The sequence below is a fragment of the Bufo gargarizans genome, chromosome 6, assembly GCF_014858855.1.
Source record: "Bufo gargarizans isolate SCDJY-AF-19 chromosome 6, ASM1485885v1, whole genome shotgun sequence".
NCBI lineage: Eukaryota > Metazoa > Chordata > Amphibia > Anura > Bufonidae > Bufo > Bufo gargarizans.
This window is the reverse complement of record NC_058085.1, coordinates 326547843-326565073: the sequence shown is the minus strand read 5'-3', so window position 1 is coordinate 326565073 and position 17231 is coordinate 326547843. Positions and strand designations below refer to the sequence as shown.

At 45.4% G+C, this 17231-nt stretch overlaps 1 protein-coding gene across 1 annotated transcript in view; it reads left to right on the top strand.

The window, feature by feature from the left end:
* The window catches only part of SFXN2 (sideroflexin 2), a 94806-nt gene extending 79193 nt beyond the window's left edge, over positions 1-15613 (top strand). The window contains exons 8-12 of the mRNA XM_044297511.1: positions 5742-5808; positions 7798-7847; positions 9209-9258; positions 12871-12918; positions 14739-15613. Of these exons, the coding sequence (XP_044153446.1) occupies positions 5742-5808; positions 7798-7847; positions 9209-9258; positions 12871-12918; positions 14739-14838 (315 nt within the window). The 3' untranslated portion in view covers positions 14839-15613. The remainder of the gene's footprint in view (positions 1-5741; positions 5809-7797; positions 7848-9208; positions 9259-12870; positions 12919-14738) is intronic.
* The last annotated feature ends 1618 nt before the right edge of the window (positions 15614-17231 follow it).

The window sequence follows — 17231 nt, the reverse complement described above, 5'->3', positions numbered from 1 at the left end:
AGTGCCTCCATTCTTTAAGGGCCTGCACGATGGCCAATAACTCCCTGTCACCAATCTGATAGTTGCACTCCGCGGAAGACAGTTTCCGGGAGTAAAACCCACAAGGAAGCAGAGGACCCTCTGGTGTTCTACTCTGAGACAGGAGGGCGCCTACTCCCGTCTCAGACGCGTCCACCTCGAGGACAAAGGGCAACCCAGGGTTGGGATGCGACAGAATCGGAGCCGACACAAAGGCGGACTTTAGAGCCTCAAACGCTCGGATGGCCTCGAGCGGCCAGACCTGGAAATTACTGCCCTTCCTGGTCAGATCCGTGAGCGGCTTGGCTAGCATAGAAAAGTCCCTGATGAACTTCCGATAATAATTGGCGAAGCCCAAAAAGCGCTGCAGGGCACGGAGACCACTGGGCTGGGGCCACTGTAAGACAGCCGAAACCTTCTCAGGATCCATGGAGAACCCCTCAGCGGAAATGATGTAACCTAAGAAGGTTACCTGGGATCGGTGAAATTCGCATTTCTCAAGCTTACCGAACAGCCTGTTCTCTCGTAACCGTTGCAACACTCGTCTGACATCCATAATGTGGGCCTCCATGGATTCAGAATATACCAAGATGTCATCCAAATAGACCACCACACACTGCTGCAACAGGTCACGGAAAACATCGTTGATGAATTCCTGGAAGACTGCGGGCGCATTGCACAACCCAAAGGGCATAACCAAGGATTCATAATGACCGGTCCTGGTGTTAAACGCGGTCTTCCACTCATCGCCCGCCTTGATCCTTACCAGGTTATAGGCCGCCCTCAGGTCGAGTTTGGTAAAGACCGTGGCCCCTTTGAGGCGATCGAACAGCTCGGAAATCAAGGGTATCGGGTAAGCGTTCTTGATCGTGATGCGATTGAGACCCCTGTAATCGATGCAAGGCCTCAACTCACCGCCCTTCTTTTTCACAAAGAAAAATCCAGCCCCTGCCGGGGACGAGGATTTGCGAATGTGTCCGCGTGAAAGCGCCTCCCTCACGTACTCCTCCATGGCCTCATTCTCCGCTACCGACAGTGGATAGACTTTGCCACGAGGAGGAACGGCACCGGATTGTAACTCTATGGCACAATCGTATGGGCGGTGCGGAGGTAGGGCAACCGCGCGCCCCTTATCGAATACATCCCGGTACTCTTCGTATTCAGGAGGCAACAGAGAGTCCGAGGAAGTACACAGCAACTTGACAGGCCCATGGATGCAACTAGCCCCACACTGCGGTGACCACGAGAGGATCTCGGCCGATCTCCAATCGAAAGTCGGATTATGCTTCTGGAGCCAGGGGTACCCCAAGACCACCGAGTAGTGTGGAGACGAAATCACCTGGAAACAGACCGACTCTCTGTGAACGGCACCAATGGCTATCCCCACTGGAAGGGTCTCATGAGTCACGTGTGGCGGCAGAAGGGGTCTGCCGTCTATCGCCTCAAGAGCCAGTGGGGAACCTCGAGGCTGCAGAGGAATGGAATTGGCGGCAGCGAACACACTATCAATGAACAAACCACCAGCACCAGAGTCCACCAACGCCTGGGTCGTCACCGAGCCCCCGACCCAGGAGAGGACAACAGTGATCAGTGGTTTGTCAACACGGGAAACCGGGGACGAGGAGACTCCACCCAAGATCTGCCCCCGACAGGATCTCAGGTGCGAGCGTTTCCCGGACGGTTCGGACATGCCAACCGAAAATGCCCACCGAGACCACAGTACATGCATCGGCCCTCGCGTCTCCGGAGTACCCTCTCCCCCTCGGACAGGCGAGCAAACCCCAGCTGCATGGGTTCACCCCCAGACAAGTCATCCCCAGGAGGCGTGGGAGGAGAGGGAGGCACGGGTGGGACAGCAAACGTAGGCGCCAATCTGTTAGAAGACCTCCGCAGGCTCTCCTTAAAGGAAGGTCTCTCCCTGAGTCTGGTGTCAATCAAAATCAGGAAAGAAATAAGAGACTCGAGCTCCACTGGTAGGTCCTTAGCTGCAACCTCATCCTTCAAAGCATCCGAAAGACCATGAGAGAAAGCAGCGACCAGAGCCTCATTATTCCAGCCCACCTCTGCTGCCAGGGTACGAAACTCAATGGCCTGTCTGATGGACATAAGGAGCTTCGCAGCAGAGGCAGCACGAGCCGGCACATCGAATACCTTCCGAAGAGAAGCAACAAAACCGGAAAACTCGGCAACCACCGGATTGTTGTTCTCCCATAAAGGGCTGGCCCAGGCCAAGGCCTTGTCCGAGAGCAGCGAGATCAAGAAGCCCACCTTTGATCTCTCAGTAGGAAAGGCATGTGGCAGCAACTCAAAATAAATGCCCACCTGGTTAAGGAAACCTCGGCACTGAGTTGGCTCTCCCCCAAAGCGCTGTGGAAGGGGGGCAGAACCGGTCATACCACGAGACACCGCAGGCGCAGCAACAGGTGTCGGGGTAGACTCTGGCGCAACAACCGGAGCGGCAGTAGGAACGGGCCCAGGAGCGACAACCGACCCATCGGCAACGGAAGCTAAATGAGCCGTGCGTTCAAGCAGGGTTTGCAACGCCACAGCGAACCGACCCAACAGGTGATCCTGCTGATCAAGTCTGGCAACCAGCGTAGGTAGCGAGGATGGCCCTGTACCGTCAGAATTCATGGCTTGGTCCTAGTGTCATGGAACCATGAACCAGACGTACAACAAGAGATAAGTGGAAAATAAGAAGGTTTTATTGAAAAGCAAGCCGTAAGCAAAAGTCCAAACGGATGGCTAAACCGAAGCAGGGTCTTGCGGAGACAGAGGTCAGGAACCAGAAGGGTAGTCAGACGAAGCCAGGATCAGGAACCAACGGGGTAGTCAGACGAAGCCAGGATCAGGAACCAACGGGGTAGTCAGACGAGGCCAGGATCAGGAACCAGAAGCAGCAGCAGTCTTAGAAGTATGTGAACACAGGAGGACCAAGCAAGGAACTGAAGCCACAGACCTCCTATATATATGAGCTAGGCATCCAGCTCCTCCCAGTGGGAAGGAGAAGCCGCAGGGTGGGAGGCTACAAGAAACCCAGAAACCAAGATGGCCGCCAGCACATGTCAAACGAAGGAGAGTGGTAAGAAGGTAAGACCATGACACTCCCTCTGCCAGTCCCTTTACTGACTCCCCATTGCCCGGCAAATTCAGTTTAAAATACTAACAAATACATATAAGGCCGTCCATAACCTGTCCCCACCTTACATCTCTGTGCTACTTTCCCGATACATCCCCACATGTAATCTCCGATCCTCACAAGACTTTTTCTCCTCTTACCATATTTTTCCACAATCGCCTCCCAGATTTTTCCCTTGCATCCCCAATACTTTGGAACTCCCTACTTCAACATATCAGACTCTCACCTACAGTGGAGTCCTTCAAAAGAAACCTGAAAAACCACCTCTTCAGACAAGCCTGCTGCTGCTATATCGCCATGACTAGCTTTACCCTCACCTACTGTGTCCTTCCCCCATACCTTGTAGAATGTAAGCCCTCGCGAGAAGGGTTCTCTCTCCTTCTGTACTAGTTTGTAGGGATTGACCGATTATATCAGAGTTACCGATATTATTGGCCAATATTCATGATTTTTAAAGTTATCGGTATTGGCATCTAACCTTGCCGATAATGCGTCCAGCGCGCTATCACAGAACATGTCAGCGCGCTCACGTTCCCTCAGCAGCACAGGGGAGAAGTAGGCTCTCTCTCTCTCCCCCTGTGCCGCGCTGCCAATGAGGAGAGACGGGAGGAGGAGGAGCAGGCGCACTGCGCCACCAATGATAATTAACGTCTTATACAAATACAGGAGGCGGTGCCCAGCCTATATTACAGGAAGCTACGATCAGCGTCAGTTAACCCCTCAGGTGCCGATATTCTATGCATTTTCATTTTTGAAAACAAACAGCGCTGTATTCGCCACTCTCCAGTACTACTTCACTACTGAGCGCTTTAATAATGGAAGCGCTCATTAGTATTTGCCCTATAAGAAAGAAAAAAGTGCGTCTTATAGGGCGAAAAATACGGTAAATGATCTTTTGACGTCACAATCGCAATCATTTGTGCATTGTAGCCCATCCTCTTTCTTCAATAATGACACCTCCTAATAGACCTTTCAAAGTCTTGCTTATAATCTCTGTGTGCTTTCCTCCCAGTATGCTCTCGTCCTTCTGCAGCCTCATTGTATTACTGTGCAAACAAATGCATATACTGCGCAGGTGCAGGATTTGGAAGGAAGTAAGGGGGTCAGGTCATATGTCAATCAAGCGCTCATGGGCGTTGGTTAGACTTGATTCACCCTGGAACACTAGACTCTTTTTAAGGTCATGCAGCACGGGACATGTAATTAGATCAATTTTGAAGGGAAGCATTCCGCACTGTGATAATATTTTGACTTAAAGGGAACCTGTCACCTTAAAAAAAAAACGCCTCCCAAACCACCAGCATTACCTTAAAGTAATCAGCAGTATGTTCCTAAAGATCCTTTTCTTCCTCCGGCCAAATGCACCAAAATCTTGAAAAATGAACTTGAATCCCCTGCACGTGCTATGTAACAGCAGAGTTTGAAGTCAAGGGGGCAGCGGCCTCCTCGCTTTAAATCAAGCTAAGCCCGCCCCTTACCCGTCCTCCCTTCACTGTGATTGACATCCTGCTGTGAGGCTGGGATCGTGCAAGACTCGCGCATTTGCGGTGCGCTCCTTGTCACTGCGCGATCCCGTCTCCGGATCCCGCACTCAGCTGGCCGCTTTTCTCCCTCTGCGCATGCGCACGATGGAAAAGCCTGGCGCATGTGCAGCGAGAGGAAGGCAGCCAGCTGAGTGTGGGAGCCGGAGACGGGATTGCACAGTGACAAGGAGCGCACACCGCGTATGTGCGAGACTTGCACGATTGCAGCCTCACAGCAGGATGTCAATCACAGTGAATAGAGGACGGGTAAGGAACGGGCTTAGCTTGATTTAAAGCGAGGAGGCCGCTGCCCCCTTGACTTCAAACTCTGCTGTTACATAGCGCGTGCAGGGGATTAAAGTTTGTTTTTCAAGATTTTGGTGTATCTGGCCGGAGGAAGAAAAGGATCTTTAGGAACATACTGCTGGCTACTTTAAGGTAATGCTGGCGGTTTGGGAGGCATTTTTTAGGTGACAGGTTCCCTTTAAGGGACCTAATAAACTACATTGATTGATGCGAGAGTGTAGTTTTGTGGGGTTAAAATCGCATGAACGGTTCCCTTTAAGGCATAGCCTGTAGATATGCCATAATTATCTAAGATTGGGATATACCTTTAAGAATTTCTACTGCTCAACTCCCACCTTTTAGGAGATGACAAAGGAGGACACATGTATACAGCTCATTGTACGGCCACAGCTATTTTCCGGGGTGCTGCTGGATCCATATAACAGTGCCAGCCACAGCCCTTACAACTGCAATATCCTTTTCATGTTCAATACCAACAATTAAATAGGATCTATCACAAAAAAATTCTGCTCTATACAAGGGCAGCATATTATATGGACAGGTCCGCTGTACTGTTGTACCACATGGCACAGACAAATAATGTGCCTTATGCATAATAGCCGCTAAAAAAGAATATAATAGATTATTCTGTATTCACGCTGCCTCCCCTCCCCCTAGAGGGAAAAAATACATTTTGCTGTACACCGTAATTTATGTACAGTATGTATTTCTACATTTGTGCTAACTTTATGTCTTCATTTCATTTGTGACTTTAGAAAGCTGCCATCAAGGGTATTAGTCAGGTGGTTGTCTCCAGAATTGCCATGGCTGCTCCTGGGATGAGTGAGTATGATTAATGGCACAGTGAGACACAAGAAAATAAACTGCTGGCTCATTTGTGTATTGTAAGAGAAAAAATATATAACATTTTAAAGTCTGTTGTAAAAAAAATTATAATAATTATAAACAACCTTTTACTTTTTGGAATCTGCCATTTTAAACACACCCATTTTTAAAAGGGATGGCCCACTTTCGCAACTGATTTAAAGAGCATGAGTCACCGGACAAACTACAGAGTGTATTATCATGGAGGCCCATAGGTCTGCATCGGTGAATAAATTGAGCCCTCTGTTGCTGCAAACTAGTATACCATTTGTAGTGAAATTCTGATTTTTATGCAAATCAGGCGCTCAGAGCACCGAGGGGTTGGACTAGCGCCATGGAGCACCATTTCACCTCCTCCTTCTCTCCTGTGTCATTCCTTGACTGATGGGGTGCGTGGGCCTGAAACCTCACGTATGTGCCGGCGAGGGTTCACATGGCATATGTGCAGTAGATCTCATATAGCAATACCTATTTTGAGATCTGCATTGTGCAATCCCCAATGATGCCAGTCTCCTTTTTTTCATGCATTTAAGAGATTTCAGGGTCAATGATCCAAAGAGTGAGGTTGTCTTGCCCTGTCAATCAGGTCATGAGGAGGAGTGGCGACAGGGGAGAAGAGTGGTACTCTGAGGGACTAGGCCAGCCCCTTGGTGCTCCAGGCACCTTTTTTTTCCATAAGAATAAAAGTAAGACTTTCACCACAACGATATAATCTGATGACAGGTGACATGCTCTTAAAAAATGTCCTATGTTATGTGTCTTCTGTTCCTGTGCAAACCTAGGGGCCTCTGTGGTAACAGACTGTGTAGTCTGATCCACTTCCATCCATTCCTTGCTTCCATTTTGTAGATTAGAGAGAATTAGGGGACAGATTGATGGCTGTATGACTGCAGGATGACACTGCACAGGGTTTTATTGTGTTGGGTAACTGTGGAGGCACTTGGGTCTCTGTAGAAGCTGTATAACACACTTGATGAAACCTGGCCTGTCACCAGCATTTCACTTTTTTAACCCTTCCCACAGCTCCCTAGCACGCTTACAGTTAATAAAAACGTTACCTCTGGCATCAATCCTGGACTTATAGAACCATCAAAAACGATCTTTATAAAATATGCAAATGAGGGCTCGCAAGTGCCCAGGGGCGGCGTTACCCTCTTAGGTGCTCTGCTTGCTCAGCCTTTTCATTGCGTCCCCCCCGCCCCTTCCTACCCTCCGCCCGCCCATCCTTACCCTCTGACCGCCTTTCTACTAACTTGTTATTCTGCTGATATCCCGCGCCTGTGCACTCATTCCTTTGGCCGGCGCATGCGCACTGCGATGCCCATTCCTTGTACGGCATCACAGTAACTATTGCGAATGCGCTGGCTAATGACACAAAAACACAACAAAGGAGGCGGTCCATCGGCGCATGCGCATTAATTACTGTGATGCCGTACAAGGAATGGGCATCGCAGTGCGCATGCGACAGCCAAAGGAATGAGTGCGCAGGCGCGGGATATCGGCAGACTAACAAGTTAGTAGAAAGGGGAAAGGATGGGCGGGCGGAGGGTAGGAAGGGGCGGGGGGGGGACGCAATGAAAAGGCTGAGCAAGCAAGGCACCTAAGAGAGTAACGCCGCCCCTGGGCACTTGCGAGCCCTCATTTGCATATCTTATAAAGATCGTTTTTGATGGTTCTATAAGTCCAGGATTGATGCCAGAGGTAACGTTTTTATTAACTGTAAGAATGCTAGGGAGCTGTGGGAAGGGTTAAAAAAAGTGAAATGCTGGTGACAGACTCCCTTACATATTACAAAATATTATGTTGAACGCTAAATGAATGATTGGTTGGACTTCATTACCAACATGCATGAAAGTGTGCCAACATCAACTCACATAGGAATAGGACTGATGGCCCAAAAAAACACTTTTCTAGAATATAGTCATTAATATTTTTGTTTCATTTCAGTACTGCTGCCAATTCTGATGCAAAGACTGGAGGCATTTCCCTTTATGAAGGTGAGTGGTAAACCCCACTGTATAGCTGATATTCTGAATTTCTGAGCAACGTATTTTTCATTAGCGGATAGAGCGGGCCTTTTAATTGCCGTACACATTGGTCTAAAGTTGATTAAAACAAACAAATTTGAACCAAAAAGATAATTTGCTGGGTAAAACCTAACAGCAAACGATTGTTTTAGAGGTTAAGGTTAATATTTTCATCATGAAAGAATTTTTTTTTTCAAAGAAAAATATTCTTGAAGGAACGCTCCCACAAGATCTGCAATACAAACATTCATCAGATGTTTGTTCAACTTCTGTTCAACCATCAACCAGCTTCTATATAACTTGTATGGCTACCTTTAGGTTGGTTGCAGCCCTGTTGGTGCCCTTTCTATGCACCCCCCCATCTTATGGCTAAGCACTAATTATAGCTAAATTCTTATCAGACTGATAAGAATATGGCTTAAATGAGTGTTTATGAGCTGTCAGGGGTTCAGAAATAAGGGCTATACATCAAGCCATCAGAGCAGCGACCTGACGCTCATTGTGAACCTGAAAGCAAAATACTCTGCAGATAGACTGAAACTTAACCATATAGAACAAAAACTGCTGAAAATTAGTAAAATTGAAAAAAAAAGATTTTCGCCCAAAATGAGTAAACTTAAAGTGGTTGTCCGGGCTTTTACTATTGATGACCTATCCTCAGGATAGGTCGTCAATATGAGATCAGCGGGGATCCGACACCTGGCACCCCGCCATTCAGCTGTATGAGGAGACTGCGTGTGCAGTGCGCACCTGCCGTCTCTCTTACTGTCTGTGCGCTGTCTCCTCATACAGCTGATTGGTGGGGGTCCCGGGCATCGGACCCCCACCGACCTGATATTGATGACCTATCCTGAGGATAGGTCATCAATAGTAAAAGCCTGAACAAGCCCTTTAAATAAAAAAAAATATAATGTTCATAGCCTTTATAAAAACCCTCTGATAGAGAGACACAGCACCTCCAGTCTCCCTTCTCTGCCAAACCACAGCATAAGGTCCCATGCACATGACCGTATTTTCGGTCTACAGTTGATCCGCATTTTTTATGCGGATTGGATGCGGACCCAATAATTTCAATGGGGCTACAAAAGATGTGGTCAACACACCTTGACTTGCATGCCCATAGCCTCCCCCATTACAACAAAACCAAAAACACATACTGTAGATTATGCGATTCTGTACAGCAACACTAAGAATGCTATACCAATGTATACCAGCCCAATGAAGTCCAAAAGAGCTCTTTATTCGTCTCTGTTGGTTGTATGGTGATTGAAATTTTACAATGCTGAACGTATTTCTCCATTTTTGCATATTTTCTCTATTTTATTTTGCAGAGAATCCATTTTCTCCATGCTCCTCTACAAGTTACATTGGCTGGTGGATTGTAAGTCAATTATATATTACTTTATATATAGGGTGTCATTTATGATCAGAAATATGCCTATATAGGATTAATTCTGGCACAGATTGTGGCACAAAGATTATTTTCACTGCAATGTGCGACTTTTCCCCGCTCATTGCAGGTCTACATGGTCGGGGAAGGGGACAGGCCCGGCAGGCCCATCTCATTCATCATTTTCCACACCTGTTTTAGGCGTAGAAAATGGTCTAAATGGAAGACAGCAAGGAAGCTGGCTTACATTTAGACCGGCGCTGGATGCGCTGAAGTTATGGAGAGGCCAGTACAAGAGCTCATTAAGACTGACGTCTAAAACGCCGGCCTTAATAAATGATCCCCATATTTTTCATTTTCTGCTTTCTGAACTTTCTCGTAAATGAATAGTCCAGTAAAAACATTAAGAATGGAAGCGATGCACTAACGCTTCAGGCTCTTCACTACGTATAACACATTACATACATTTTACCTGGAGTTTTTAAATTTTATTGATCATTTGATTGAACATAAACGCTACAATATTTTCTCACCTTCCGTGTATATTCTGTATTCTATGTATACACTGCCTAGAAACAAACCCCTGTTACGACATGTCCGATTGAAAGCCGGGAAACCCCCTTCATTCTAGGATTCTGCACCCTCAGTGTCCTTCCTTCTATGAGCATCTAGAAACGCTCACCTTTGAAATCCATATCTATAGACTTTGTACCTCCTCAGTATTGTGTTTGCCTTTATACTACTCTTTTGTCATTCTGTATATTTACTGTCTATTATTAGATTTTCTTCTTTTAACTGATTTGTCCCTGCCTGTTACCTAGCACTTCTTACAACTGTAAATATGCTGTACATGTATGCGGTACATGAATTATCACCATATGAGTCCCAGGGTTGCCAACCCGAATTTTTCTTATCCCCAAATCACAGACAGCCAACATTTTTTACTGATAAACTGGAAAACCATTGATATATGCACCCGGTACGCTTTCCTAAGTACTGAAGAGTGTTAGGAAAGCGTACCGGGTGCATATATCAAAAGACCCTAAAGTTTGTATATTGGGGTACACCGCAGAACTAAGTACAGATGATGTTAGCAAAGTGGCAATTGGGCGATTGTTATATGTGGCAAGGAAATTAGTGACGCAACATTGGATCCGAGCTGAACCGCCAGGGTTTCAAGAATACCTGTCCAAGGTTAATACTATGCTTTCATATGAAAAAATTATATTCCAGAAAAGAGGCTGCCCCGCCAAATATGGAAAATTATGGGATTCCTGGAAGGAACATGTGTCCTCTATTGGTAGTAATAACTAGTTAACCGACACTGGACTAGGGGGGGGGGGGGGGGGGAGATTATATCAGTTGTATTGTCATTTATTTGTGATTTCCTGATGGTATCATATAATGTGATATGGAAGTTCCTGTACTTATCATCTCAAAGGTACATTGATTGGCACTGTCTGATATTGTATGACAAGTACATTTTCTAAATAAAAAAAGATCTGATAAAAAAAAAAAAAAAACTGGAAAACCATAATGAATGATGAAGATTATACAGGTCTATAGCTAAATATACTGACGAGACCTCATTACCAGCATTTACTGTGAGCTGTAAAATGATGAGCACTACTTCCAAAACAACCAGCCTCAAATTTTTTTTTTTATCTCAGACACATCTATTTTTTTTCACAGACACAGGGAAAACAGTCGCCTATTTTTACGGACTGTCCAGAAATTTCTGGACAGTTGGCGACCCTGATGAGTTCATCAGCTGACTGTAAGGGCTCATGCAGACGAACGTGTTTTCTTTCCGTGTCCATTCGTTTTTTTTGGGTGTTTTTTTTTTACTCCATGTGCATTCCGATTCCATATGTCCGTTCCGCCAAAAAAGTGAACATATCCTATTATTGTCCGCATTACGGACAAGGATAGGACTGTTCTGTTAGAGGCCAACTGTTCTGTTCCGAAATGCACACGGACGCCATCCGTATATTATTTGCGGATCCGGTTTTTTTCCGGACCGCAAAATACATATGGTCATGTGCATAAGCCCTAAACTGCAGGATGCTATATGCTGTCTTTAAAAAAAAAATCCTGTAAAAATCACAGGCAGGCCATATTCCACTTACTGTATGGTTCTTGCAGGCCAGTTTTGGGAAATTTAAAGGGGATCTGTCAGCTCCAAAATACCCCCAAACTAGAGTAGAAGGTGTATAGTGTAAGATGAGTCCAGTTATGTAATTTTTTATCTTCATCCTCGCTTTTACTCCAATGCTATGCTTTGACAAACCAGCAGTGAAATGCATTGAGAGGACTCCTGAGCTCACGCACATAGAGGAGAGGAAACCAACTGAAAAATGGCGTGGTGTTAAACACGCAGAAAGTGCTCAAACCCATATGCAGTTGTGCATGTGTATACAGGGGAGCAAATCCTGCACTTGTAGCCCGTTGCTAATGGTGATCCCCAGCAAAAATGCATACAGTGGAGGATGCCCGCAGCGGACCACAAGTACCACAATAGACATCCTACACAAGATGGCAATTATGTGGATGTGATAACCAATATAACAATATAATAACATTTGCAAAGACAGATGAACTCTGCAGTCTTACTAAACCCTCATACTGATGTTAAAATTGAGAGATTAGTCAACATTTCCTACTGTGGAGGACATGTCTGAGCCGGAGCACCGCCCCAAGGTTTCTCATGTAGCCCGGGTCCTAACACTCACCTACCTGTGCCATATGGGCAATACCAGGAGCCAGTGGGCAAATTACATTACTTGCCCATATGGCACAGGTAGGTGAGTGTTAGGACCCGAGCTAATTGAGAAACCTTGGCGCGGTGCTCGGGCTCAGACATGTCCTCCACAGTAGGATATGTTGGCTAATCTCTCAATTTTAACATCAGTATGAGGGTTTAGTAAGACCGCAGAGTGCACCTGTCTTTGCAAATGTTATTATATTGTTACATAGAGGAGAGAACTCAAAGAGGAGTCCTCTCAATACATTTTACTGCTGTTTGTGGGAGAGCAGTGTCGGAATTCAAGTGACTATGAAGATAAAAATTACATAACTGGACTAGTCGTCACTTGCAATATACACCTCTTACTGTGGTTGGGGGGGGGGGGGGGGGTTGGAGCTGACAGATTCCCTTTAAAAGGGGTTGGCCAGCTGGTCAAAATTAGCCAAGTTCAAATGGTGTAAAAAAAATATCTATAATTCCTCACCAGTTCCCACAAGATTGTCCAGTGTCCGGCTCCGCAGTCATCTCCTTATTATTTCCTGTGTATTAAGCCCAGGCCTGAAAGCAGGGGGTCAGTGTGAACCCTGTAAGTGTCAGACCAGCAGCAGTGGGGGATTGGTGAGAGTGAGCTACGCCGGATACAGTCAACAGCGTGTATGTGAACGCGGCCAAGAAATGTCTCCAGTATGTGGCTGTAAGCAGCGGGAGCAGACTTTTATCCCAGGCACTGAGGGTATTTGGTAGCTACTTTTTGTCATTTTATGGATTCTTTATTGTGTCACAGAGAGGATTTCAAGATTTCTTTTTTTGTCCGAGCTGGCCTCGCACTGTGTAATGACCTGCTATTTGTTTTACAGCTTGCTATTCATGGTTCCCGTTGCCTGCTCATTGTTTCCACAACGATGGTAAGATTTTTCCCTAATAACTCAGCAGACTGTGTGTTAAAGGAGTTGTCCGAGAAAATTATACATTTGCCCCATTTCACAGAGAGCTTCAAAATAAAAAAAAAATCATTATATCCTCACCTCTTTCTCCAGCATCATTATCTGTGCCGCCGATCTTTCTCCCGCTGCCACACAGCACATGACCACTGCAGCCAATCGCTGTCCTTGCAGTATACAGCGCGAGATCAAGGAGGACAGTTATTGGCTGCAGCGGTCACATGCTGTATATCTGTATGCCACTGCTGCAGTCTGTAAACGAGCGGCACAGGAGAAGATGGTGAGGATACAATGATTTTTTATTATAAAGCATTGTGTGGCAATAGGCAAATTTATAACAATTTTAGACAAACCCTTTAAATTGAATAGTAAGCTTTGTAGTAATCAAAACTGTATAAAAAGTTTTATATATTCAATAGCTACTTATGAGTTATCTGCTGAATAGCTAATAATGGGTGTAATTTAAAGGGATATTCCGGTCACAGAAAGTTATCCCCTATCCAAAGGATAGGGAAATGGCTATCAGTGGGGGTCCCAAGTGGTAGGATCCCCACCGAACTAATAGTTATCACCTGTCCGTTCTCTAACCAGAATACCCCTTTAAGCATTACTAGATATTCATGTGGCCCTAGAAACCTATTGCCGTTGGCTCCAAGAGCCTATTGCCGCTAATATTTGCATTGCACCCGTTCATTGACAAATTCAGTGTAATGGTCCATGATGACGTGCAGTGTCGTGGTGTCAGAATCGCACCTCAGCGTTTGTTGTTTGACTCGGGGTACCTGCACATTGGTGGAGAAAATCCACATGAAATCTGCAACAAAACCATACAAAAAACTGCACATAAATCCACACTATTTATTGCTGTTTTAGTGCATTTTTTGTGGATTTAGATGGAGCAGGCAATTATCGGAAAGGGACCCTTCCTTCCTGATAAATTTCTGCTCGTCAGTGGAGGAAAGAGCTGCTTTTACATTGCAGGGATCACCTCCACTGTATGGGGACAAGCGGTGGCTTCTGCTATCACTTGTCCTCAAACAGATTCCTTGTTTCTGGGAACAGACGGCTGATCACACTGCACGATCTGCTGCCCAGAAATGATGAACGAGCGCTTTACTCATTCTTCAGGTGATCTGCAGCACCTTCACACGGGCATATTATCCGAAACACGTTCATAATAACATTTGATCCTCTGACAATTGTGTGGTATAAATTTGCCAGTACTCTGTGTGCCTTCTGGAATAGTTTTACTTTGTGGAACCAATTACCGGTAATTAAAGCTTAAGGGCCCTTTTTAAGGTGGCTGAGAATCGGAACAAAAATTCTCTGCTCCTTTGGGTATAGAGAGGGATGCCTGGTGTAGGGAGCTAGCTGCTTCTCTGAGCAAGTGAAGAGAGATTGAGAAAGCTTTATTGTACATGCTCAACATCTCCGCCGAGAAACCGCATCGCTCACAGTGCTACACTGGTTTCTTGCCTCTACGTAAAACAGATATTCCGATCTCAGCCATGAATAGATGAGATGGGAATACCCCTTTGAGACCCCAAATATAAATTTTAGGGCCTATTCACACGTATATTTCTGCCCATATCAATTTCACAATTTTGCAGAATGAATGCAGACCCATTCATTTCATATTTCTGTTCGGTGGGCCTGCAAAAAAGATAGAGCATACAATTTGCGAACCACAAAAATGGATACAGTCATATGAATGAGCCCTTAATAGGGTTAATACAATTGGAATAGGTTGACAACCTTCTGTATTATCTTTCTGTTTTTTTCAGTTCAATGGCCGTGAACAGTCTGGAACCTGAGCTTCGAGATTCCATCAGGAACCAATATGGAGACAAAGTTCAATATGTTTATTTTAATAAAGGCTTGTAACCATTGGAAGTAAACCCTTGGAAACCAGTTGCATTCTGAAGAGAAAATGATGTTACAGTCTTATCATAGGAGATGAACCTTGAATATGCAAAAATACAGGAAAAGACATTTTTTTTTTTAAAGCTGACTGATAGTCCCCAGTGCATTTGTATACAGTTAAGCCTCATTCACACATCCGTGTCCGTGCTCAAATCCGTGAGCAGGTGTCAGTGATACATCCGTGAAGGATCCGTGTTGGGTCCATGTGTCAGTTTTTGTTGTCCGTGTTGTATCCGTGTTTTACTGACACTGCACAGCTGAAAAATAATTTTCAAAGCATCTCTTTTTAATGATCCGTGAAACACGGATGCAACACGGATGTCATCCGTAGTTTTCACGGACCCATAGACTATAATGGACGTGATGGATCCGTGAACACGGACAAAATAGAACATCAGTGCTAAAAATAACGGACCCACGGACCGCGCTAAAATACTGATGTGTGAATACACACACATTAAAATGAATGGGCACGCGTGGAGAACACAGATATTTGAACCATTGATATTTTTTAGATTTGTGGTAAAAAATGTACATGATCTAAGCAATCCATTTACTGATCACAGTGAGAAATGCTTTGTGTGTATGGTGTGATGAACAGAGCACCAGTAGACCACTAGAAGTGTGGTAACTACAGACAAAGTGTTGCTTATGGTCTCTCCTTTCCATTCATTGTATTGCAGAGCAATAAACCAAAGGTGGATATCAACATTCTTGTGGAAACAACATCTATTAATTTGACACATTGTTATAAAAAGAAACATGGATTGCACATCCACATGCATTGATCTAATGCTTCTTAACATAAACATGTACATTGGGCACTTTGTATACATTTTAATCAAAAGGCAGAAGTCCACTCACCACGTCAAGGTGTCCTTTTTTGAGTGAGTCCCTACTTTACTTTGGCGCAGCGCCATATGGTGACCACCACCTCTGCAACATAGCACCTGCAGGTGGGAAGATCCAGCAGCCCCTGCAACAACCCTGATGCAAGCCACCCTGGCACTGGGCCCCACTAACCCACAGCAACAGCAGCCACTATACATTACTGCCCAATGTGAACAGATCCATGTGGTCTCAGAAACTAGACGCAGGTGTTTTTGTTAGCAGGAGATCGTATAAAAGTTAATACCTACTGGGGAGCAGTCTAGTTTCTCAGACTAGATGTTAGGTGCGCTTTTGAGATTTGTGGTTTGGTGGAACCCAAAGCCAGGGTGACTTTGCCCTACAGCAGGGGTCTTGTGGGCTACTTAGCCTCACCCTTTGAAGGTCTCCTTGACTCACCACTGATTCACACTGAAGGCATCAAAACTGAATTAACACATGTGGAATTATATACATAACAAAAAAGTGTGAAACAACTGAAAATATGTCATATTCTAGGTTATTCAAAGTAGCCACCTTTTGCTTTGATTACTGCTTTGCACACTCTTGCCATTATCTTGATGAGCTTCAAGAGGTAGTCACCTGAAATGGTTTTCACTTCACAGGTGTGCCCTGTCAGGTTTAATAAGTGGGATTTCTTGCCTTATAAATGGGGTTGGGACCATCAGTTGGGTTGTGGAGAAATCAGGTGGATACATAGCTGATAGTCCTACTGAATAGACTGTTAGAATTTGTATTATGGCAAGAAAAAAGCAGCTAAGTAAAGAAAAACGAGTGGCCATCATTACTTTAAGAAATGAAGGTCAGTCAGTCCGAAAAATTGGGAAAACTTTGAAAGTGTCCCCAAGTGCAGTCACAAAAACCATCAAACGCTACAAAGAAACTGGCTCACATGCGGACCGCCCCAGGAAAGGAAGACCAAGAGTCACCTCTGCTGCGGAGGATAAGTTAATCCGAGTCACCAGCCTCAGAAATCGCAGGTTAACAGCAGCTCAGATTAGAGACCAGGTCAATGCCACACAGAGTTCTAGCAGCAGACACATCTCTAGAACAACTGTTAAGAGGAGACTGTGTGAATCAGGCCTTCATGGTAGAATATCTGCTAGGAAACCACTGCTAAGGACAGGCAACAAGCAGAAGAGACTTGTTTGGGCTAAAGAACACAAGGAATGGACATTAGATGAGTGGAAATCTGTGCTTTGGTCTGATGAGTCCAAATTTGAGATCTTTGGTTCCAACCACCGTGTCTTTGTGTGACACAGAAAAGGTGAACGGATGGACTCTACATGCCTGGTTCCCACCGTGAAGCATGGAGGAGGAGGTGTGATGGTGTGGGGGTGCTTTGCTGGTGACACTGTTGGGGATTTATTCAAAATTGAAGGCATACTGAACCAGCATGGCTACCACAGCATCTTGCAGCGGCATGCTATTCCATCCGGTTTGCGTTTAGTTGGACCATCATTTAT